The sequence below is a fragment of the Hemicordylus capensis genome, chromosome 2 (genome assembly GCF_027244095.1).
Source record: "Hemicordylus capensis ecotype Gifberg chromosome 2, rHemCap1.1.pri, whole genome shotgun sequence".
Taxonomy (NCBI): domain Eukaryota; kingdom Metazoa; phylum Chordata; class Lepidosauria; order Squamata; family Cordylidae; genus Hemicordylus; species Hemicordylus capensis.
Window position 1 is genome coordinate 34,196,589 of NC_069658.1, and position 23,166 is coordinate 34,219,754.

The 23,166-nt window shown below is 44.6% G+C and overlaps 3 protein-coding genes across 7 annotated transcripts in view; 1 reads left to right on the forward strand and 2 right to left on the reverse strand.

The window, feature by feature from the left end:
- ITGA2 (integrin subunit alpha 2) overlaps positions 1-6,358 on the forward strand; it is a 112,965-nt gene extending 106,607 nt beyond the window's left edge. For all 4 annotated transcript variants that reach the window (XM_053296120.1, XM_053296122.1, XM_053296123.1 and 1 more), the window contains 2 exons: positions 1,927-2,043; positions 3,136-6,358. In XM_053296120.1, the coding sequence (XP_053152095.1) occupies positions 1,927-2,043; positions 3,136-3,225 (207 nt within the window). In that variant the 3' untranslated portion in view covers positions 3,226-6,358. The remainder of the gene's footprint in view (positions 1-1,926; positions 2,044-3,135) is intronic.
- A 1,185-nt stretch (positions 6,359-7,543) lies between these two features.
- Positions 7,544-13,623, reverse strand: MOCS2 (molybdenum cofactor synthesis 2). Its single transcript, XM_053296124.1, has 4 exons — positions 13,502-13,623; positions 10,657-10,810; positions 8,929-9,052; positions 7,544-7,634 (listed from the first exon to the last, which is right to left on the reverse strand). The coding sequence occupies exons 1-4, from the start codon at positions 13,620-13,622 to the stop codon at positions 7,566-7,568; spliced, it is 468 nt and encodes a 155-aa protein (XP_053152099.1). The 5' UTR covers position 13,623; the 3' UTR covers positions 7,544-7,565.
- LOC128344965 (molybdopterin synthase sulfur carrier subunit-like) lies at positions 7,544-21,450 on the reverse strand. 2 transcript variants are annotated; one of them, XM_053296126.1, is made up of 6 exons: positions 21,283-21,450; positions 16,806-16,927; positions 14,556-14,702; positions 13,502-13,629; positions 8,929-9,052; positions 7,544-7,634 (listed from the first exon to the last, which is right to left on the reverse strand). In XM_053296126.1, the coding sequence occupies exons 1-3, from the start codon at positions 21,292-21,294 to the stop codon at positions 14,576-14,578; spliced, it is 261 nt and encodes an 86-aa protein (XP_053152101.1). In that variant the 5' UTR covers positions 21,295-21,450; the 3' UTR covers positions 7,544-7,634; positions 8,929-9,052; positions 13,502-13,629; positions 14,556-14,575. The 2 variants fall into 2 exon arrangements, with proteins under 2 accessions (XP_053152101.1, XP_053152100.1); XM_053296125.1 differs by having other exon boundaries at positions 7,544-7,858.
- Between the last annotated feature and the right edge of the window lie 1,716 nt (positions 21,451-23,166).

Below are 23,166 nucleotides of genomic sequence, written 5' to 3' on the forward strand. Positions count from 1 at the left end.
CTGTATTTGTGATCAGTTTCACTTCATGAAAAATAGGCCAACTCCCTGTTAATGTCTCAGTTTGGGGAAAGGAGCTACAGGGACAGATCTTCAAGCTTACTGTCCAATGTTCTCTTCATATTTTCTGGTTTGTGGCAACTATTGCTGTGCCAATGAACTGAATGGCAACCAAACCAAGATCTGTAGAATTCTGCAAGGTTTCACTTGCTTTTGTTTCCAAAAGAAGGAAGTCATTCACACAATCAAAAATTGAGGCGAGTCTCACTATCAGTGAGACCCGCCGGAAGGGGTTCTGTGGGGAGAGTGGGCTTAGCCCACTCTCTCCGCAGACTATCACTACTGCAGCCCTGGGCGGCCGGATCAACCGCCCACACATCTGCTGGCTCTATCACGGAGCCGGCGGGGACTGCGAAGATTGGGGGCCATGTGGCCCTCTGAAGTACCGGATGTCCCATGAGAGTGCACAAGGCATGCTGGAGAGACCACCCGAGCCCGGAAGGCTGCTTGCAGCCTCCCAGCCGGGGGTGTCCTCATGTGTTACCGTGCCGTGGAGCCACGCTGCGGCAATACATGATCAGGAAGCCCGGGTTAGCAGAGCACTTGCTCTGCTAACCTGGGCTAAGGGGAGGGCTACTTTGGCGGGCTAGCCACCAGTGAACCACCGGGCTCGCCTGCGAGTCCACTGGTTCTCACGATGACTGGAAAGCGGGCTAAGCTCCCTTAGCCCGCTTTCCACTGATCGTGAGAATACCCTCACTGTGTTCTACACTGGTTTGGGAACTGTGAGTCCACTGGTTCTCACGATGACTGGAAAGCGGGCTAAGGGAGCTTAGCCCGCTTTCCACTGATCGTGAGAATACCCTCACTGTGTTCTACACTGGTTTGGGAACAGTGTTTGCTCCCAATTTTTGGTGTGTGGAAGCAAGGTAGGAGGAAAACATGGGTCGAAGTGATTGTGTGGTAGCAAGGTAGGAAGAAAAGCTACCCAGGTTTTCCTCCTACCATGTTTCCACGCAATTACTTCTGCCCAGGTTTTCCTCCTACCGTGTTTCCACGCAATTACTTCTGCCCAGGTTTTCCTCCTACCATGTTTCCACACAATCACTTCTGCCCAGGTTTTCCTCCTACCTTGCTGCCACAGAACCAAAAACTGAGAGCACACGCAGTTCCAAAACCTGGGTAGAACAGTTTTTGATTGTGTGAATGACCTCAAAGGCAGACAAACATGGGCCTCATGGTTCTGGGCCCAGTGCTAATGAATTAACCCTTACCCCTACGAGACGACAGTAATTCTCTTTTAACTCTTGAAGTAAATGCCCATTGAATGCATGCAGAATGCATGGATTACTTTTTAATGATGAAACTATTTATATTTATTATATAGTGGCCTTTGTCCTAAGACCCCAGGTGCTTAACAACAAGATAACAATAAAATCTCAATAATACAACATAAAAATAGAACACACACAGTTAAAATTAAAAAGAGAGCATGGCCAATTCATTGGCTGAAAGCCTGATTAAAAAGGGCAGTCTTCATTTTCCTTCTAAAAGCTGGGAGAGAGGGAGCCATTTGGATCTCAGCTGTGAGCGGCTTCCGCAGCCTGAGGACAATAACTGAAAAGGCCCTGTCCTGTATGCTTGATAAATGGGCCTCATTACATGACAGCATAAGAGCAGAGCCCTCCCAGCTGATCTAGTCAGGTGTGTAGATTCAGCTGGGAACAGGAAATTCCTAAGGTACCCACAATCGAAGCCATTTAGGGCTTTATAGGTAATAATCAGCACCTTGAATTGTACCCAGAAACAGATATGCAGTCAGTGCAGTACCTTCAAGATTAGAGTAATATGTGTATTGTGAGCAGTCTCGGAAATAAATCTGGGAAGTATTATTGTACATTTAGTAACAGCTACAGTTCTTTCTTTCAGATCCCACTCAGAATAATAAAGCCGGATGAGAAACGAGAAGTGCCTATTGGCATTGTGATAGCAAGTGTCCTTGGGGGTCTCCTTTTGCTGGTAGCACTAGCTGCTGCTTTATGGAAAGTAAGTTAATATGTAGACTTTTAAAAATAAATTAAATGAGAGAGTTGTTGGGGGGCCATAACTGAATGGCAGAGCATCGTGTTTGCTGGCAGGAGGTCCCAGGTTCAATCCCTGGCATCTCCAGGTAGGGCTGGGAGAGACTCCTGCCTGAAAGAAGCTGTGAGTCAGTGAGCCCTTTCTCAGGAGCAGAGAAAGGGCTTCAACAGGGCGAGGGGAGGAAGCCTTGAAAAGCTTACCTCCCCCACAGACGAGTAGGTCCTTGCCTCTGATGCCTCAGTACTCTGCTGCCTGAGGCAACTGCCATTCATTTAAGTAGCCATGAGAGATCATGAAGTATAGTCTTTGGGATATGAACTGGATCTGACAGTACAAAAATTGCTCACACAGGGGTGGCCTTCCATAAGGCAAGGCGGGAGGCAGTTGCCTCAGGCAGCAGAGTACTGAGGCACCAGAGGGGTGACACAATGTCCTTCTATCCCCTGCTTTAAAAAAAAAAAGAGAGAAGAGAATGCATATGAGGGGAGAGCATTAAGAACATAAGAACAGGCCTGCTGGATTAGACCCAAGGCCCATCTAGTCCAGCATCCTGTTTCACACAGTGGCCCACCAGATGCCTCTGAGAAGCCCACAGGCAAGAGGCGAGCGCATGCCCTCTCTCCTACTGTTACTCCCCTGCAACTGGTACTCAGCAGGCACTTTGCCTCAGGCACACAGAGGCCTTGAGTCATCATTGTGCCTCCAATAGGATAGTAGGATTTCCATTTTCTGCCACTGCACACTTGATTAATAATCAAGCCATGTTCTTTCTATGACATGTATGGTCACTGTTAACAGTGGTGTCTCACTTCGTGGTTCATGTCCAGTAGTGCAGCCATCATTCCCCACTGGATCATCCCCCTCACCCCACACCAATTTTTTTTTAACAAAACTGCTGAGAAATCAGATCCTCATATAATGCATTCACAGAGGTAAAGCCATCCCTGTGTACATATACAGGAGCAACCACAGTGCCTACAAAAAGTTAATGTCTAAATTGTCTTTAAGTAGCCTATACATTTTCATGTTGAAACCTTTTTTCAAAATTTCTTGCAGCTTGGTTTCTTCAAGAGCAAATACCAGAAAATGACAAAGGATGTGGAAGATGTGGATGAAATTGCAGAACTTACTAAGGACCAAGAATGAATATAGCAGAAATGAAGCTGTGTGCATCAACCTTCTGAGCCATAAACAAGAGGCAACATCCAAATTAATTAGTCAGGACTAATCCCCATTGAAATTAATGAGACAAGTTACTCATGACTAACTTAAGTCCCATTCATTTCAGTGGGGGCTTCGTCTCGATGTGGCCCAATGCTTACAATCACACTGGTTGACAGCTGCGGTACTTTACACTTTATTGTAATGGTTCACTCTTCCTCTTTTTTATTATTATTTTCTTTTTCACTGAAAATGTCATGGGCTTTTTATAGATGAAAATATTTTTACATATAGTATTTTATTTTAGTAATAACTGCTGGTCGGTTTGGGGGTTTGTTTACAGGGATTAAAAAAAGATTTCTTGTGTGCTCTTGTATTTTATTAATAGACCCACTGACAGGATCAAACCCCTGGCAGGACCAAGACCCTCTGGCAGGACCAAAGGCAGTAATATTGAATTATGCCAGACATATCGGGGGGGGGGGAGTTATATATCCCTGATGGGCAGACAAGCATCAGTAATATTGTCATTAAACATGGAGATGACTGTGTTTTAACTTTCAGTCTGCAGTCCAGAGACTTCTTTTAAGTGTGCAAAAGTACACAGTACACATGTACACAGCTAGGCTTTCATCTCACTTCCTGCATTGCAATCTGCTTTTGAAGTTGCTCCTAGTTTAAAAGACAGTTTGCCGTCTTAATGCTGGAAAAATTCCCTGGAGGACGGGAGGGATGTGTTTCCCCCTAGGTGTTCGGTACAGAGGATCATGTGATTCTCTCTATGTGGCTTTCCCTCCGATAGGTCTGGCGATTGCAGGAAGACGCCTAATACAGTGGCTAACTTACTGTGAATGGTAATGGAGGTGGTTGGAGCAGCGGCCACAGCCTTACATGCATGTAAGCACCACTGAAAGAACTGCACTGCAGGACGGCAGCACTTCGTCATAAGTACTCTTAAGAAAATTGTTGCATGATGCAATGCCCATTGAAAATAATGGGTGGCATGTAGCACAACTGTGTTCACAGAGCACTGCTAACCTGCAGTGCAGCCCCATCAGCGGTCCCACACAGGGGTGTGGGTGGTGCTTTAACTGCCCACTTTCCATTGTGTGGTGTGTCAGCCACGGTTTGCTACATTTTTAGATTTGCACATCTTTGCAATCTATTGCGGGTGGGGAGTCAGTTGGCTACACATCAAGGATTCCTTACTGGCTGATGTTATTTCCAGTCCAATGGCCTAAGTGGTCGCCAGGAGTCAACACCGACTCGATGGCACACTTTACCTTTAAAAGATGCATGTTGTGGAAGCTGCAAAAAAGTTTTTTGCTAATTAAATATATTCTTTTTATCAACACTGCTAAATACTGGGAAACTCCAAATAATGGTTGGATTTGTGTTATGAATTTAAGAATACAAGCAGAGGCATGGGTGATCACACCCAAGGCCTATCTTACCTAGCATCCTGTTTCCCACAGTGGCCTATCAGATGTCTCCAGAAAGCTCACAAGCAGGAGAGGAAGGCATACCCCCTCTCTTGCCTCTGAATCCAGAGATAGTTTATAGCCATCAAATCTATTTCAATTGATAGACTTGTCCTCCATGAATTGGTATAATTCCCTTTTAAAGTCAACCAAGCTAGTGACCATCACTACATCCTGTGGCAACAAATTCCACAGACTTAAATTATTGCCAATTAGTTTCATTTGAGAGTCCCTGGTTCCCATATTGTGCTAGAGGAAGAAAATGTCTGTCACTCTCTCCACACCATGCATAATTTTATGAACCTCTTTCATATCTCCCTTTAATTGACTTTTTTCTAAACTAACAAGTCCCTCATAAGAAAGGTGCTCTAGCCCCCTCAGCATTTTGGTTGGCCTCTTCTGCACTTTTTCCAGTTTGATAATATTCTTTCTTGAGATGCAGTGATCAGAGGTATACACTGTATTCCAAAAGTGGCTGCACCATAGATTTTTATAATATTACAATATTAGCAGTTTTGTTTTTAATCCCCTTTGTAATGATCCCTAGCATGGAATTTGCGCATGCACACACACGCACACACACACACACACACACACACACACCCTTTTTTCCCCCTTTTTCTTTTTTTGCACAGCTGCTGTACAGATATGACATTTTCATTGAGGTATCCACCACAACTCCCAAGATCCTGTTCCTGGTTGGTCACTCAGAGCTCAGATCCTGTCAGTGTATCTGTGAAGCTGGGATTCTTTGCTCCAGTGTGCCTACTTTTATACTTACATATTTGAATCTCATTTGCCAGTTTGTTGCACAGTCACCCAGTTTCTTATGGAGCTCTGCACAATCCAATTGTCACAGACTACAGTCACACTTTGTGTTGGGTTTTTTGGCTGAAACATTGTCAAATGATTATAAGCCCCTCTAGAGACTGATAGTTTGCTTAAGCAAGTATCCCTGAAGCTGATGTTGGCCCTCTTAAGTTTGGCATCTTCGCCACAGGGCAGGCCTAGGAACATTTCCATGCAACCATCTGAAAGCAAAGTGGCTACTTCAGGACAGAACCAGTAATTTCTACTACAGTACATTGCTTCAATTAACACAATCCTTAAAATTCACTAGATGCCCATCTCTAACTACTGGGTGATTACTTTACATCAATAAAGATTTTCAGTCATCTTCTCTGTACCTTCCACTCAGAGAAACCCATGCTGTATACATGTATGTTTTTCAAGCAGGTTTCGTGGAAAGAATCTAGTGAAAATGTGCCATATGCACACAGACATGAACTGGAGATGTACAAGAGAAGAAATTCACTCTTACCATTTTGAATTCATCCCAGTGGACCTTGTTTGTAGATTGTGGCCCCTCAGTTTGTTTTCACTGCCTCCATTTCCCTCTCCTTCATCTCATGTCAATTTATAGATTGTAAACTCCTCAGGGCAGATATCTGTCCTGTTATACTTCATAAAGCACCATGCACAGTGGTGGTGCTGTATAAATATATTCCTTTTCTATAGGAAATGTTCAGGTGCAATACGTTTTGCAATCTTTGTATATTTTGCACTTTGTTTCAGAATGCCAGAATTGGTGGGAAACTTAAATAAAGATTGATCTGCTTGAGTAAATCTGAAACAAACTCGGTGTAAATGGACTTCTGTGATAACTTCTGTCATTCCCTTTTCTCCGCAAGTATTAGTTCAAGGAAATAGCTGCAGGTAAAGATGCAGGTAACTTCATTCCAAGCTGATCCTGTGACTTGAAATGTCAAGAAAACAATTGTTTCTTGAAATGTCAAGAAAACATACTATGCATTTAAGTGAATATGTAAAGGAGCACAATTATAACCATTTAGTATGGACGTAATGGGATGGAGGGAGTAAAGGTGCCTTTTCATCTTAAAAGCACATTATTTTCACAGGGGTTTTTTCATAGCATTATCTCCACTGACACCTACTGGCTATCCGCTGTATTACCCATCACTATATGCCACACTTCCATTAAATGTTCACAGGGAAATCCAATTACTGTTCTTCAAATTCACATCATAATTCCTGTAGCAATTTTGCAGGAAAATCCAGCATTGTAAATGAGCGTGGTAAAGCTCATTTTCAAACTCAATTCTGGACAAGTGTCCCTGGACTCGACCTTCCTGCAGATGTGTTCTGATATTGCCCCATCGTGAATTCACATCACTTTCCATAAATGGTTGCATCTGACAGAGTATTAGTTTCTCTACTTATCATTGCTTTAACATATCCACTCTGCTTTTCATTCATTCAGGCTATGCTCACAATCATTCACGGGGAAGGCAAGGATGGAACTACCTTCCCCGCAGATGATCATTGCTGTTCCTTTGAAGCCCTGCCGTGTGCGCACACGATCCATGCTGCGTGGAGCAGCACGGATCTCTGGAGGGCGGGACTCATTTTTCTAGCCTCCAGGAATCCCACAGTGCACTGCATGATGAGCTCAGTGCCTTGGAGGATTCCCCAGAGAGTCGGGCGCTATAGGCACCCAACTCTGTGTATACTCAGGGTGTGTGCAACCCAAGCATACACACAACCACATCCCTTGCACCCTTTAACCAACGTAAAAGCCCTATTTGCACGTCCCCTAACCCCCTGTTTGCCATTGATTTCACTGGCTCTCCAACCGCAAGGTTTTCCCAGAACGGAATCCTTGCAGTTGGCAAGGGATGACTGTACTGAAGAACTAAGCGGTTTTATTAGAAAGGGGAAAGGGGTCTCCCTTCTTCCCAGACAAAGAGTTATAGTATTAAGAAGTTTCTTTCCCAGTTCTTTAAAATACAGATAGGCAGTCCTAATGAACATATTGGCAGAATTTTATTTTTCTCTCTTGGTCCAAAAGCACTCCTTGTTCTCTTTCCAACAATATTCGTCTCCATAGACCTCCTACAACAAAAAAGCACCATGGGTGAGAATTGTTGAATTATATTAAAAATACAGTATCTGCAGTCTGAAAGTAAATCAAAAGTTACTTTATCGGATATTTTTATTTACAAAACCAAAAATACACAAAAATAAACATGACACAGCATGCCATGGGTAGGTATGCACATCTTTTCCCACTCCCAGGGGTGCCATGGCATAGGATAGGGGGCAAGGTTTCATCCAATCTGCTTACAGAGAGAGAGCGAGAGAGAGAGAGAGAGCTACACATACCAGGAATGCTTTTTATCAGCTTTGGCTGATACACCAGATACATCCATTTCTGGAGACAAATGGCCTTAAAACAGTGGTACATATGCTGGTAGGCTTGACTACTGCAATGCACTCTACGTGGGGCTGCCTTTGTACATAGGTCAGAAACTACAATTGGTACAGAATGCAGCAGCCAGATTGGTCTCTGGGTTTACCCGAAGGGATCATATAACACTGATTCTAAAAGAACTGCACTGGCTGCTGCCATGTTTCCGAACAAAATACAAAGTGCTGGTTATTACCTATAAAGCCCTTAACTGTTTAGGCCCAGGGTACTTAAGAGAGCGCCTTCTCTGTCATGAACCCTGTTGCCTGTTAAGATCACCTAGAGAGGTCTAGTTACAGTTGCTGCCAACTCATTTGGTGGCAACTCGGGACCGGGCCTTCTCTGTGGCTGCCCCAGCACTTTGGAATGTGCTCCCAGCTGAAATAAGGGCATGTCCTTCTCAGTTTGTTTTTAGGAGGACCCTGAAGATGTACCTATTTTCCCAGGCTTTTAACTGAAATCTAATTTTTAAATTTTATTTTTTAATCTATTGTGATTTTTATGTGTTTTATGAATTTTAAATATTTTATATTTTATATTATGTTTTAATTTGTACCCCACCTAGAGATTTCTATATTAGGCAGTATAGAAATTCAATAAATAAATAAATACTAGAAATACTAGCTGGAATAAAGGTGGAGGGAATATGTTTTGGACAACTGGTGGGAAATGGGGAAAAGATACCCATGAATTTCTCCAAGTGCAGGGTCAGAAATTCATGGGCTCAAAAAATTCACTTTCTTTGGCATAGACTTATATTAGTCTCCAACTTCCTTCTCGAATGCCAACATCTCTCATTGTTAATCAGCCACTCTTGGCAAATAACCAGCATTTTGTCCAGGATGATTGGCTGTACCTAGAAAGTATACACAGTATGAATGGAACGTATTGTAACTTTTTCCTAGAAAAGTAGTAGAAGTAGTACTATGATACATGTACCTTTTTCCATATAGGGACTGTTGCTTTTAAAGTATTGATGCCATATTGTACAGCTTCGAGGGACTCTGCTCGGTGTGGGGAAGAGACTGCTACCATCACACTCGCTTCACTAATGGGAACCACACTACAGAGGAAATGAAAAGCGGCATTAGTTGTGGCTTTTAGCTATATCCGCTTAATTTCTAGAGGACTAAAAGGTCATGGCTTTTTCCCTATCTATTGTACAGAGATAAGAAAAACCAGACAGAACATGTTCTAGGAAATTTGAATTAGGTAGAAGTCGGACGAGATGTGCCTCTCATAGACTCTGCAAGGCAGGATTCAACTAGGAAAACAAATTAAGAAAAACAAGAGAACCCGGTGTGATCTGCAGCCCACAGCAACGTATTTGTGCAAGTGAAAAGGGCTTCTGGAGGGAGGGGAGAGTCATGAAAATGGTTCCCCCCTCCCCTCTGTGCCTGATCTGCTGTGCAAAGAAGCTTTCAGCGCAGGGATGCTGAAGGCCTCTTGTAGACCCATACAGCCCTCCATCTGTTACCGAAGAACAGCAGATCAGGCTAGCCAATGAGATAGAGATTACTTCCAGCAACTTAATATAAGAGCAGTTAGATCTGTGAAAAGATGGACCACACCACTCCAACTCTATGCCTGGTAATAGCAGTACTTTGCCAGGTTAAATCTAGACCCCACCCTGCAAGTCTCAATCGAATTAGATTGTTATTCTACTCAAGTCATTCTATTCACACTACTCTACCCCCAGTCATACATTGTGTTCAACACGCGCCCAATCTGTATACAGTGTACGCATGTACAGTTCTTACATTATGCTGAACACAAGTAGTACACTTCCTGTCTGTAGCAGGCACTTGAGGGACCTGTACCCAAGTTCATTTTTACAATGAAAGTACATATAGTCATTCACACAAACACATGTAAGCATGTACAGAGACGTAAATTCACATCCAGTGTAGTGTCTGAATCCTGAAGACTTCTGGCCTGTATCCTGAAGACTTCTGGCAGGCTACAGTACATAAAACTTTGGATCTCCCCTCCTCGGGAGATTCATCAAAGCTTTTGTTAGAGCCCCAGTCTGAGAAACTGCTTGCGCAAGGCTTTACATGTGCCATGTGGAATAGCCTCCACATGACTTTGAAGCTAGTCAAGTGATTACTCATGGCTTGAATGGGCAACCCAGGCTGAAATCTTCTTCAGAGGTATTATGAGCCATTTTGGAAGGGTGGTATAAAAAGCAAAATAAATAAATAAAATAAAATAAAATAAAATATTAAAAGGCGTTGCTGCTTTGGCCAGCTTCTGAAGGCACAACTAAGAATGAGATTCTAGCACAAGCTTTAACTTTTTCATTGAGTTTAGTGCATTTAGTAGAGTTTTATATTGTATTCTGCCTCAAGCCTTAGGTCTGGAAGAGCCTACATACATGCCATCTAAATCCCTTTTGAGACTCAACTAATGCCTATCCCCTTGTATATGAAAGTCTTCCCATAAACCTAATTCTATCCCACGTAATCTGCTGCTACCCTAGTGAGAAGCTGTAGTTTTCTCCAAGGGTCCCTTTCTGTTCCCTTTAGTTCTCAACCAAAGAATTCCCTCATCCCTGCAAAAGAGGGCCCCCTTAAAAATGAAAAAAATCAAAACCTGCAAGCACTGCTTTGATATACAGGCTGAGTGTTTAATTAAGCAGGAAGTGTGCACACACTAGCCATGTACCCAAGTCTATGATGCATTGCTATGTGTTTGACTGAAGGCCATTTCAGCCTAATATCCATGCAGATTTTCTTTATTTCTTCCTCTGCCATGGGTGCATATGCTTCATATTCCAATTGTACAACTTTTCTTCCCTCAAAGTTATTCCTTGTTGTGCCTGAAATGAAAGGAGATGTTCTGTTGAAATTCCAACCTGCAGGAAAAGGTGAGGCGCTTACTTGCCACAATAGTGTTGTCAATGTGCAGGTTCACAGTACTCCCTGACAGTAATTATAATCCCAAAGAAGGTCAGCGAGCCCACAGTGTACAGGCAACAGGATCACTGGACATCCTTTGCTTTTTACAAGAACCTCAAGATCAACCAACTAAAGCCAAGCGTAAAATAATGGCTCAGAGGAGGGAAGATGTATTTAGAATTTAAGAACAGGGCCCCAGAACTGAATATGACAAATATTTATATACCACTTTTCAACAAAAGTTCACAAAGTGGTTAACATAGGGTTTAAAAACTGTTTTAAAGTGGTTTTCCAGGGTTTTACAACTGTTTTAAATGTTTTAATGGCCTGTCCCAAGTGGTCTTGGGACTGACGCACAGAGCTGGTCACACGCTCGATTTAGTCTTCTACTCTGGTCAGGGTGGTGTTCCATAGATGGATACACCTGTGATTTCCCCACTGTCATGGATGGACCACCACCTGGTTAAGGTTGGAATGTCAACCACAACCCAGCTCTGCAGGGGTGAAGGACCTATTAGGATGGTCCACCTGAGAAGGTCATTGGATCCAATCAGATTCCAAGATGCCTTGGAGCCTAATTCAGAATAATGAACTAACTAGGGCAGTAGACACAGAAGTGTCTTTCCCGACCTTCTTCTAAACTATCCCCTTGGTATACAGAAGGAATACAGGGACTGAAGCAGCAAGGCAGGTGGTTAGAACGCAGATGGAGAAAGACTCAACTCAAATCCGATAGATTACAGCACAGAGCATGTATTAAGATCTATGCTCAGGTAATACATGCAGCAAAGAAGCAGTTCTTGTCTGCATGCATCCCCATCTGCAAACTCATGTCCAGCAGAGTTGTCTGGGGTTGTGAGGGGATTAGTATGTGCCCCTCCTCCCTTGAATCAGAATTTAGAGCTGAATGAGAGAGAACAAGCTGAAGTTGAATCCAAACACGATAGAGGTACTTGGTGTGGGAGGCTGGGATTTAGGAAGTGGCTTAGATCTGCCTGTTCTGGGTGGGGTTACACTCTCTCAGAAAGAGCAGGTACATAGCCTGGGTGTACTTCTCGACCCAAACCTCTGCCTGGTATCTCAGATAGAGGCAGTGGCCAGGAGGGCTTTTTATCAGCTTCAGCCAATACACCAGCTACATCCATTTTTCAAGACAAACTATCTTAAAACGGTAGTGCATGTGCTCTTAACGTCCAGGCTTGACTACTTCAATGCACTTTGCATTGGGCTGCCTTTGCACATAGTTCAAAAATGGCAACCAGTGCAGAATGCAGCAGCCAGGTTGGTCTCTGGGGTCACCCATAGAGAGCACATTATTCCTATTTTAAAAGAATCTACACTGGCTGCCAATTAGCTTCCAGGCAAAATCCAAAACGCTGGTTATTACTTTAAAGCTCTGAATGGCTTGGGCCTAGGGTATTTAAGAGAGCACCTTCTTCTTCATGAACTCTGCCACCTGTTGATAAGCAGGGGAGGTCTGGTTGTGGTTGCTTGGTAGCGACCCAAAACCAAGCCTTCTCTAGAGTTGCCCCAAGGCTCTGGAACACATTCTCAAATTGAATTAGAATCTCCCCATCAATGGTGGTTTTAAAATCACTTTTAAAACACACCTGATTCATCAGGCTTTTAGTTTATGATGTTTTAAAGTTTTATTTACTGTAATTTTAATCTGTTTTATATGATTTTGGGGTTTTAGCTGCTGTTTGGATTGTAAACCGCCCTGAGATTTTATACAGCGCAGAATATAAATGAGTTTAAAATAGCTTCATGGGTTTGTGCTGGCACATGCAGTGCTAGAGGTCTCTGCATGCTGCACAGGTGCCCCAATGCACAGATGCAATTTCTTCCCTCCCTCCTCCCTCAACCATTGCCTGATAGTAACAACCATCACAGCATGCACTACTGTATAAGCCACTCTACCTTAAAAAAAAACCCCAAACTATTATAGGTCTCATGGTTTCAGAATTACTCTTGAAGACACAACTGCACTGAATACTTGTTCTATGAAGGGAAGGGAAGGGTAGGGAAGGGAAGGGAAGGGACTTGAGGAGTGAAGTGAAGTCACATTTGTCAACCAGCTGGTCCTGCTTTCTTGATCAAAATATTGGGATGGGGCTGTAGCTCAGTGAGAATCTCTGGTTAGCATGTAGAAGGTCCCACATTCAACCCCTGGTGAAGCCAGGTAGGGCTGGGGAAAGACTCCTGCCTGAAACCTTGGAGAGCTGCTGCCAGTCAGTGTAGACAATAATGAGCTCAATCGACCAATGGTCTGACTCAGTATAAAGCAGCTTCCTGTGTTTGCTCCACTACATCAGGGCTGCACAATTTCAGCCCTCCTGCAAATGTTGGACTACAACTCTCCTAATCCCTGACTATTGGCTGCTGTGGCTGGGGGTATAGGAGGAGTTGTAGCCCAACAACAGCTAGAGCACCGAAGTTGTGCAGCCCTGAATCACCCACACCTCTCATGCTCAACTTCCTTCTGTTTGTCCCTTCGTATGCCCACCTGGTCATCTTCCAGGCACAGTTGCATACAGGCAGTTCTCTTTCTAAATAATCTACTGGGTTGCTCTCTCTTATTTAGAGATTCATGCTACCTATATCAAACCCACCAATGAACAGGGTCACAGCCCCACAGCAAGGAGAAGTCACCAAGGCTGAGATTTCATCTGCAGAGAGCTTCTCATATTTCAGTGTTATCAAGTCCTTGGGCTCTTCCTCACTTTCATTCATGTTTTTGCTAGAAGTAAATAGGGACACAATTAAATTACTACCGGATAATTTGAGAGAGGCCTCCTTGAGCTGCAATCTGCTTATGCAGATAGAATGCAGCCCTTACCAAAAGCCATGGCAAATAAACACACATGGCATGGTGGAAGATATGATAATCCACATCTAATGCTTTAGCGCTCATGTTGGCCTTTGTTATCTATATACAAGAATAGTAGCACAATTATTCTAGCTGGGCTGAGCGCAGAGCATCTGCACCTCCAGCCAGCCAGCCCACCCACTCACCGCCACCTTTTTCTCCCCACCACCTCGCACCTGCCTCCGTGGCTTTCTGGCCGGCCTGCTTCTTCTCCCACTCCCCACCGCCACCCCACCTGCCCCCGCAGCTTTTTGGCCAGCTGGCCAGCGTGCTTCTCCGCCCCGCCCCCACCCCCCGCTTTCTGGCTGCTTCTTCTCCCCCACCCCCCGCCACCTTCTTTCTGGGCGATATATAGATTATTTCCAATCACTGCCAGAAAGCTATTCATTCTCACACATGATGCCTTATAAACATATATCCACCATTCACTGTTCCCTCTAAGGCATGCGCAAGTGCACGCACTCACAAGTTTTCTGATGTCTGCTCAGTTCATTTTAGATCCCACTCAGGTTGAACCAGGAAGGCCCCATTCAGAATGCACGTACGTGCCTTGATACTGCCACCCAGAACAAAACTCATTCCGCACAAAGATGAAAAAAGGTTAGAGGGACCACTGCCACCATTATATCTAGCCAATCGTGTAACTCATGTGTTCCCAACCTTGAGTCCCCAGATGCTGTTGGACTACAACTCCCATCGCTCCCAGTAACAACGACCAGAGATCTGGAGACCCAAGGTCGGCACTCCCCGATAATTCATTGTCAATATAATTGCTGTTTAGAAACAATGTCACATACCCAAGGGCACTTTCTCAGAGCTAACCCCCACTAATAGGTGGAATAACGGCAACTTCGTCACCCGAGTGCAGGAGCAGCAGATGATTCCCTAGGAGCACGTATTCCTGGCGGACAGCAAAGATGACTTGATCCTGTATAGTAGCAAGCCTAAAGGAATGGCATCAGGATAAAGATTAACATGTCCCTTCACTATGGTCTTTCACAGGCATACTATACTGTAGGCCCGACATCACATAACTAAAGAAAGCCAGCGTGATGTAGTGGTTGCAGTGCTGGACCAAGTTCTAGGGATGTACACAAACCTGTTTGGTGTTCCATTCAAAGAAAGCCAAACAGGTTCGGAATCCTTGCATTCGAATTGGTTCGAACATAGGGGCAGGGTGGCTTTAAGGCACGGGGAAGGTGCTCTTAGCCCCCCCCCCCCCCGCTGGGTTTACCCCTCTGGCGCTACTTTATAAAATGCTGGTGTGGGGCAGCTATATACCTTCTTGCCACCCTGGTTGGCGTAAAACCAGAAGTGGCAGGCGTTTTACGCCGAGCGGGGCGGCAAGAAGGTATACAGCCACCGCACACAGCATTTTTAATGCACTGGAGGGGGAAAGGCAGCAGGGGAGATAAGAGCACCCTGCCCATGCCTTAAAGCTACCCTACCAGCCTCCAGGTTATGCACAGAACTTCCGTGCACATCCCTACCAAGTTCAAATCCTCATTCGGCCATGAAACTCAGTGGGTGACTGGGCCATACACCTACCTCTCAGCCTCACCTACCTCACAGGGTTATTGTGAAGATAAATATAACCACGTACCTCACTCTGGGCTCCTTGTATTAAAAGTCAGATATAAATTTAAAAATAAAGTCAACTAAACCTGGATATGATATAAATTAAGGGGCAATTTAATTATTGAAACAGTTTATGTCTTCTAGATACACAAGAGCCAACAGCAGTCTTGTTCATGCAATAAAATGTGAATACATGTTCCTTTATTTCTATTATTTTAGTGTTTTACTGTGTTTTTAAAATGAATTTTGTTGTAAGCCACCATGAATTCATGTATGAAGAAATAAGTAAAATAAAACCAGTTCCCCAATTGTGGTTTCCCCAGGAGCCAAGAATTTAAAATGGCAACAGCAGTCCTTTTCATCACTATGTCTTTGAGGGAGCCATCTTCCCACAAAGGAACAGAAGGATTAGTTACAACTAGTGTTCCTATCAAGGTCAAAAGCAGCTACAAATGGACCACCACCGAAGACTAAATGTTATTCCCCAGCGAGGTATAGTGGTTAGAGTGCTGGACTAGGACCGGGGAGACCTGAGTTCAAATCCCCATTCAGCCATGATACTTGCTGGGTGACGCTGGGCCAGTCTCTTCTCTCTCAGCCTAACCTACTTCACAGGCTTGTTGTGAGGAGAAACTTAAGTATGTAGTACACCGCTCTGGGCTCCTTGGAGGAAGAGTGGGATATAAGATGTAATGTAAATAACAACAACAAGAAGAAGGTTTTCAGGCACTTTGATTTGCACCTAATCTGGAAAAGCACTACCTCAAAATATTCACCAAAATAAATGGATAAGCCACACCCATTTTGATTTTTGACAGACTCCACATTATTCACTTACATGTTTACTAGACCCACATCAACCACGAAAATGCTTCCTGGGCACCCTTGGTTACTATCTATATCCAACCTATCCCATCACTAGAAAGTCTGAAAAGGAAAAGTTGTGCCGTCGAGTCAGTGTCGACTTCGGGTGACCACAGAACCATGTGGTTTTCTTGGTAGAATACAGGAGGGGTTTGAGAGAAAAATTGATTAAAGATCTATTGTCATGCCCTAAGCTGAAAGGTATAATGTTGTCTTCATCGGAAGAGCTGACCCCTCATTCAGAAACTAGCTTATCTGCACAGAAACCACCAGCAACCACTCGTTTATATGGGGAGAGGTGCACTCCTGGGAACACCACCAGGGTGAAAGCTAAATCTCCCTCCTTTCTTGGATGGCACCATAGGAGCAAGGGGAGCATTTATCCCCTCAACTGTGCCTGCAATTGCAATGCATTTTCTTGTTTCAGAGAAGGCACTCATATAGTATCTGAAAAGAACCAAGCCTATGCCTATCTGCATACTCCTGCCCCTATATCTGCAGAGCCCAGTGTGATTCAGTTTCTTGGTCCCACTAGAATGTAACACTATAACAGGCGGCTAGAGTATGACAGAACCCAAGGAACTGGCATTTATAAACAACCATACCTTGGATGTCTCGTCACAATTTCTTCCCACAGCTGCAGCGAGGTTATCTGTTGGGGCACGGAAATGGTCTCCGTGCGGACAGCAGCTAATTCGGCACTTCTTGCAAAGTACAGCACTACCACCTGTAGTTAAAGAGCAAGTCAGACCAACAATAAAACATAGTGTTTGCATAGTATATCCATGTTCAAGCCACTCTGCGCTCTTTGGAGGAAGCTCAATCAAGGGATAAGCTCAATCACTTGTTTCTTGCTCAAAACACTTAACTTGACATAATATCACAGAACATCTAGAAACAGTCCCATAGGGTAGGTGATAATTATTCACATATTACAAAAGTGTGACTATGACAGAGGTAGTCTAAGGCCACATAGCTGAAATTTGAAGTAAAAACTTCCAGATAACACGAATGCATGAAGTTGCCTTGTATCAAGTCAGACCACAACTTTGGCCCTCCTGCAGATGTTGGACTACAACTCCCATAATCCCTACTGGTCACCGTGGCTGAGGATGATGGGAGTTGTAGTCCAAAACCAGCCAAAGTTGTGCAGCCCTGTTCTAGGGTTGCACAGGGGGTCTTTCCCAGCAATACCAAGGACCGAACTTGGATCTTCTGCATGCAAGAAAGATGCTCTTCCACTGAGCTATGGCTCCCTCCCTGGTCAATAGAAATCAGTAGCTGACCTGGCACAGACAAAGCATCTGGGCCCCCGCTTCTCCCAGCTACCAGCTGGCCTGCCAGCCGCTTCTCCTGGTGGCCAGGTCATCTTTCCTTTTGGCTGGCAGGTGGGCCGGAGAGAGAGTGTGCCTTCCTCTCTGTCGCCTGCCGGTTTCATCCGCCGGCCAGCCGCCTTCTGCTTGGCAGGCTGGGCCACCTTTTCTTTTGGCCTGCAGGCAGGCTGGAGAGGGAGTGCACCACCCTCTCCACCGCCTTCTGCCCAGCAGGATGGGCCATGTTTCCTTTCGGCCCACAGGTGGACTGGAGAGGGAGTGCCCACCGCTTCCACCCACCCACCCGCCGGCTGCCTGCCTTCTTCCGCCCGGCAAGTCGGGCCATCTTTCCTTTTGGCCAGCAGGCGGGCTGGAGAGAGAGGCTGTGCTGCCCTCTCTGCCACCCATCCGCCACCATAGTTTTCTTGCCTGCTCTTCTTGCCCATACCCGTGGCTATCTGGCAGCTGCTCATGAACTCTCGTGGGAGCTGCCACACATGAGATTAGCCACAGGTACGTCTTAGAGAAATAAATAGAAAGAAGAAGATTCTCTTAAGCATTATGCCACACTAGCTTGGTACACCAGACAATGCAGATCTATTAATTTATTTTTTTAAAAAAAGCCCTCCAATCATAAAAAAAGATTTTCATTTTGTTTCCATTTTTAAAAATTTAAAGCAAGTAAACATTTCTCCCAGGTTCAACTTTTGAAGCTTGAGTCTGCATTTAATAAATGTACTAACTTATTATTTTAATACTGTGGTAGCCAGCATGACTTGTCCCCATAGCTAAGCAGGGTCTGCCCTGGTTGCATCTGAATGGGAGACTTGATGTGTGAGCACTGCAAGATATTCCCCTCAGGGGATGGAGCTGCTCTGGGAAGAGCAGAAGGTTTCAAGTTCCCTCCCTGGCTTCTCCAAGATAGGACAAGATTTTTTTGATTTTTTTTTTTTAACAGGACAAGATTTTTTTATTGAACCAACAAACTACCAAAGCATACAGTACATTGCCAAAGCACAATTATATACAAAGTGGTTGTTTGTACATGATATATCTACAAAGATTTACACACAAGGATTTGGAAACCCACAAGGTTATGAAGTATATGCAGGTAGTACTGTAACTCGGGGGTGGGGGATTTCAAGGCACATCAGGTAATCATAGGGCTGAGAGAGATTCCTGCCTGCAACCTTGGAGAAGCCGCTGCCAGTCTGTGAAGACAATACTGAGCTAGATAGACCAATGGTCTGACTCAGTATATGGCAGTTTCCTATGTTCCTAAGGGAAAGAGGGTCAAGGAACATGTGCTGAACCAGGTATGGAAGCATCTGAGCACTGGATCTGGAAGACCATGTCCCTGTTCTGCCAGGAACTCAATGGATAGTCCAAGGCCTTATTTTCCTGCCTGCAAAATGGGAATGATGATCTGCTACTATATTGTTCTGAATGAACAGATACACACTGAGAAGTAAGGCTCAGCCACAGAATAGCCCCCCATGGAATCCTTCTCCAAAATTTCTGGCTTCATAAGGAGATTTTCTCCAGAATTTTCAACTCCATACTGGAATTATTTATTTATTTATTAAATTTATATCCCACCCAAACATAGGTCTCTGGGCGGCTCTGGAATTAGGCAGTTCTCTATGCATGTTTGCATTTGCTGACAGAACACACTGCATAATGGAATTTGTGGTGTTCAGTAGCAGTCTGAAGGACTACACAAAGTCATTTAGCACCTATACGTAAATTATAGAATATAGTTTGGCTGGCATGACAAAGTTAAATAGTGTGAGAATGCAGAGGGCAGATAATGCAATGATTGTCCATGTAAACATTATGGTAATGAAAGAGTCCTGATTTTATGCAGCATATTCCTAAGAACCGTCTAACAGGGTGGATTTAAAAAAAACCAAACAGGAAATAGTAAAATACTGCAAATATTTAGCACAAAAATTACATGGATTGCAATGTAGTACTGCAGAGATTAATTCCCCTTTAATTTGATGTAACCATCTCCACCATCCTCCTTCCATCCAATATTTCAGCCCTCCTGGGGGCATTCTGAAGCTGCATTTCCAGTTTTCTCTGCTTTTATGCTACATAACTCATGTTCAGTAGAAGGAAGACAAAGCCCCCTCTGGGTATTGAGACAAACCCCAAAAATCCAGCAGTTCCCACATGAACGAACCGGTTCTTCATGGTAAGGGGCAGCTGGGCAGGGGCCGCAAGAGATGTAAAGGGCTGCTTGGCTGCCCCAAGCATTCTCCCTCCTCTTTTACCAAGACGTCACCAAGCTGACAGCTTGGTAAAAGGAGGAGGGACTGCACTTGGGGTGGCAGGGTAAGCAGTTTACATCTCTTGCCAAACCCACCCGGCCACCCCTTACCTCCTTAAGGGCCCCCCACCCTTCAATTGATTCCCCTTTACAACTGGTTTGGCGTTTCAGACTTGGTTCAGCCAGACCCAGAACGGGACCCGGTCATAGCTGATTCGTATTCGAATCGAACTGGCCAAACTGGTTCCGTGCACAGCCCTACTCCAGTGGCTTCTTGCCAAGGATACATGAAGCCCTGTGGGTACTTTTAAGACTTGGAAGGGGTCCTTAGAGCCCTCCCACCAACCTGACTCACTGACGAGTGAATAGGATGCAGCCCCATTCCCTACTGATCAGAGAGGACTCAGCTATTACAGTCACTAGCTTGCATCCAGGTTAAGTTACTCATGAGTGAGTGGTGCCACCGAAATGAATAGGACATTAGTTGTTCTATTTTATTTAGTTAGTTAGTTATTTCAGTAGGAGTACTCATGAGTAACTTAATCTGGATGTAAACCAGTGACTGTAATAGCTGTCTCATATCTGTAACATTTCCTGAAACAATGACTGTCTCATAACTGTAACATTTGTGTGTGTCCACATGTGTATGCATGCACACCATCTCTATGGGTACTTGAGCTGAAAACTTCAGACAGAAGGGATACACTTGTTTAAAGGCTGAAACTCCCTGTGGCAACATGTTACTGAATGCCGATTCTAGTACTGAGATTGCTATTTGGAAATAGCACTACCAATCTGGGATTTAAGAAAATACCCGCCTGCAATCCCCAGGCAAAAATACTGAATGGACAGCTGGAATTTGATCCAGGATTACTGGTCACAAGTCTGGGGTCTTATTGTTCAATTCACTGGAGTTGTTGTCAGTTTGGAGACTCAGACCGTATTGTTGAATAATTTGTATATATTTAGAAAAAATAAAATAAAATCACTTCATTGAATTAGCCATGCACATTCGCCTCTCACATTTCAGTTAGGGTTGCCAGCCCTTCAGAAGTGTTTTGCAATATCCAGGAATCCGCATAAATCGGCATCAGTCCTAGATATTTTAATAGCTTGATAGTGTGAATAATATTGGGGGGGCGGGGAATCCGTCAAGAACAGCTGTAGTCAGAGTCGGGAACGCTACAGCTCATTAAGGGGTTCCAGTCCGGTGTACGCGGCTTTCAGGCAAGAGAGAGCTCAGCGCCTTTTCAGAGACTCGCTCTGCAGCAGAATGCGTGCACCCGGGAAGGGTTCGGTGCACTCAGTGTTCGGCTCGCCCACAACCAGAAGGCCCCGAGGAAGCAGACTGCGAGAAAAGCAAGGGGGCGGGGGGAGACAGAGAACTCCGCAGCCCGCCTTCCCGCGCCTCCAAAGGTGATCGAAGACCCGGTTTCAGGGCAGTCCGCAGTTGGCCTCCCCCTCCCGCTGGCCCGACAGGGGAAGCTCTGGTACCTCGCAACTCATTGACGCACCGTCCCGGGCAGGCAGCTGCCCGGGTCTCGCTTCTCAGCCGGAAATTTTTGCGCCTGCGTCCCTCCCGGGATCGCTTCTGCAGCGGCGCTAAGCCACGCCAGGCCCTTTGCCCGCCCACGAAGCGGCTCCACCTCCTATGGGCTGGCTGGTCGGACTCGGAGTGGCGTAGCCCCGGAAACAGGGAGGGTGGGAGAGAGCAACAAAACCGATCGGAATCGGAGTCATTCCGTTTGGGTACGCGTCGGCGGGGAGAAAGGAGAGCAGGCTAAGGTTGCAATAGTCTGCTTGTCGAGAAAGCCTAGTGGAATGAGTAAGGGTCGGGCTGCCAATCTGTTCTCCTACTTCTGAATAGCTCATAAGACCAGAGATAGTTCATAGGGTTAGGATATGTGGAGAGAGTACACTTTTAACTCGCGCAGAATATCCTGCTTTAAATATCCTACCCTTTCCAGCGGGAAAGCAGGGAAGATTGATGCCCCCTTTAATACACGTATGCCATTGGATGTCCTATATATTTTCTTGAGCGGAAATGATAGAATATTTAAGGGATTTCCAGAGATCGCTCGTGCTTTCTCTCCCCATGCCCTGCAAAAAAAAAAAAAAAAAAAATTGGGTGGAGTGGGGCTTTCAAGCCTTACTCTCCCGTGGTTGGTGGTTCCGTCTAACTTTTCTTACCAGCTAGGTTTTGTTTTTTCTGATTAGCTAAAGATATATTTTTAAAAACACATATAAGTTGTTCTGTTGAACAAACACATATCTGACTTAAGAAACAAGGGCAACATCATGGTTAGTCATCATGACTAAGCACTGTTGAAACAAGCACAGCAAGTTAGTCATGACTGACTTAAGTCCCATTAGTTGCAATGAGGTTTACTTATGACTATCATAGTCTGGATGTTACCCAACCCAAGGGTTGACAAGTGCCAACCGACCTACCTGGGAGTAAAGTCTCGTTGAACTTAGTGGGACTTACTTGAGCCAAGATTGTGCTGCAGCTTTTCTTTTTTGAAAACCACTTATAACCAAGACTCCTTAAAAAAAAAAAAGGTACAAAATTTTGAAAGCAAGTACAGTTCAGCTGCCCTGCTGTGCAGCCAGCACAGACATCTGTCCCTTCCACCTTAGCTGTTTTGCCTAGCCAGGCTTTTAGTTAAGCTTTAAAGTGTTCTAATTTTAAAATTTGTTTAAATGTTTGATTGTTTTTAATTATTTTTGTATTGTATTTTAATTTTCTGTAAACTGCCTAGAGAAATATGTGTTTTTTGGCAGTATACAAGTCTGTGAAATAAACAGATAAGTATTGGAGTACTCTTTAAACTGGCAGTAGGCAGGTGACGTGTCTATACCTACAAAGATTAGAATCGTCCGGACAATGGTTTTTCCCGTGACACTCTATGGATCAGGGGCGTAGCAAGGTTGGAGGGGGCCCAGAGACAATATTCTAAAATGGGCCCCTCGCTGATACACACACACACACACACACACACACACACACACAATATATATATAGTGCACTCACACTCACATCCCCATTATGAATACGGTGACTATCTAGTTCACATTAAATCTAGTTTTTTTACTCTCTGTCCTGCCGATCTCCAAGAGACTCAACATAATTCATAGGAGGTGCAACATGGGCTGGTGGGGAGTCATGTGATGTGCCTCTGGGAGTCCCTTCGAGGCAGTGGGGCCCCAAGACGACTGCCTCCCCTTGCCTGATGGTAGTTACGCCCCTGCTATGGATACAAAAGCTGGACTTTGAAGAAGCAAGATAGAAAAAGTATTGACGCTTTTGAACTTTGGTGCTGGAGAAGACTTTTGAGGATACCATGGACAGCCAGGAAAACAAACAAATGGATCATG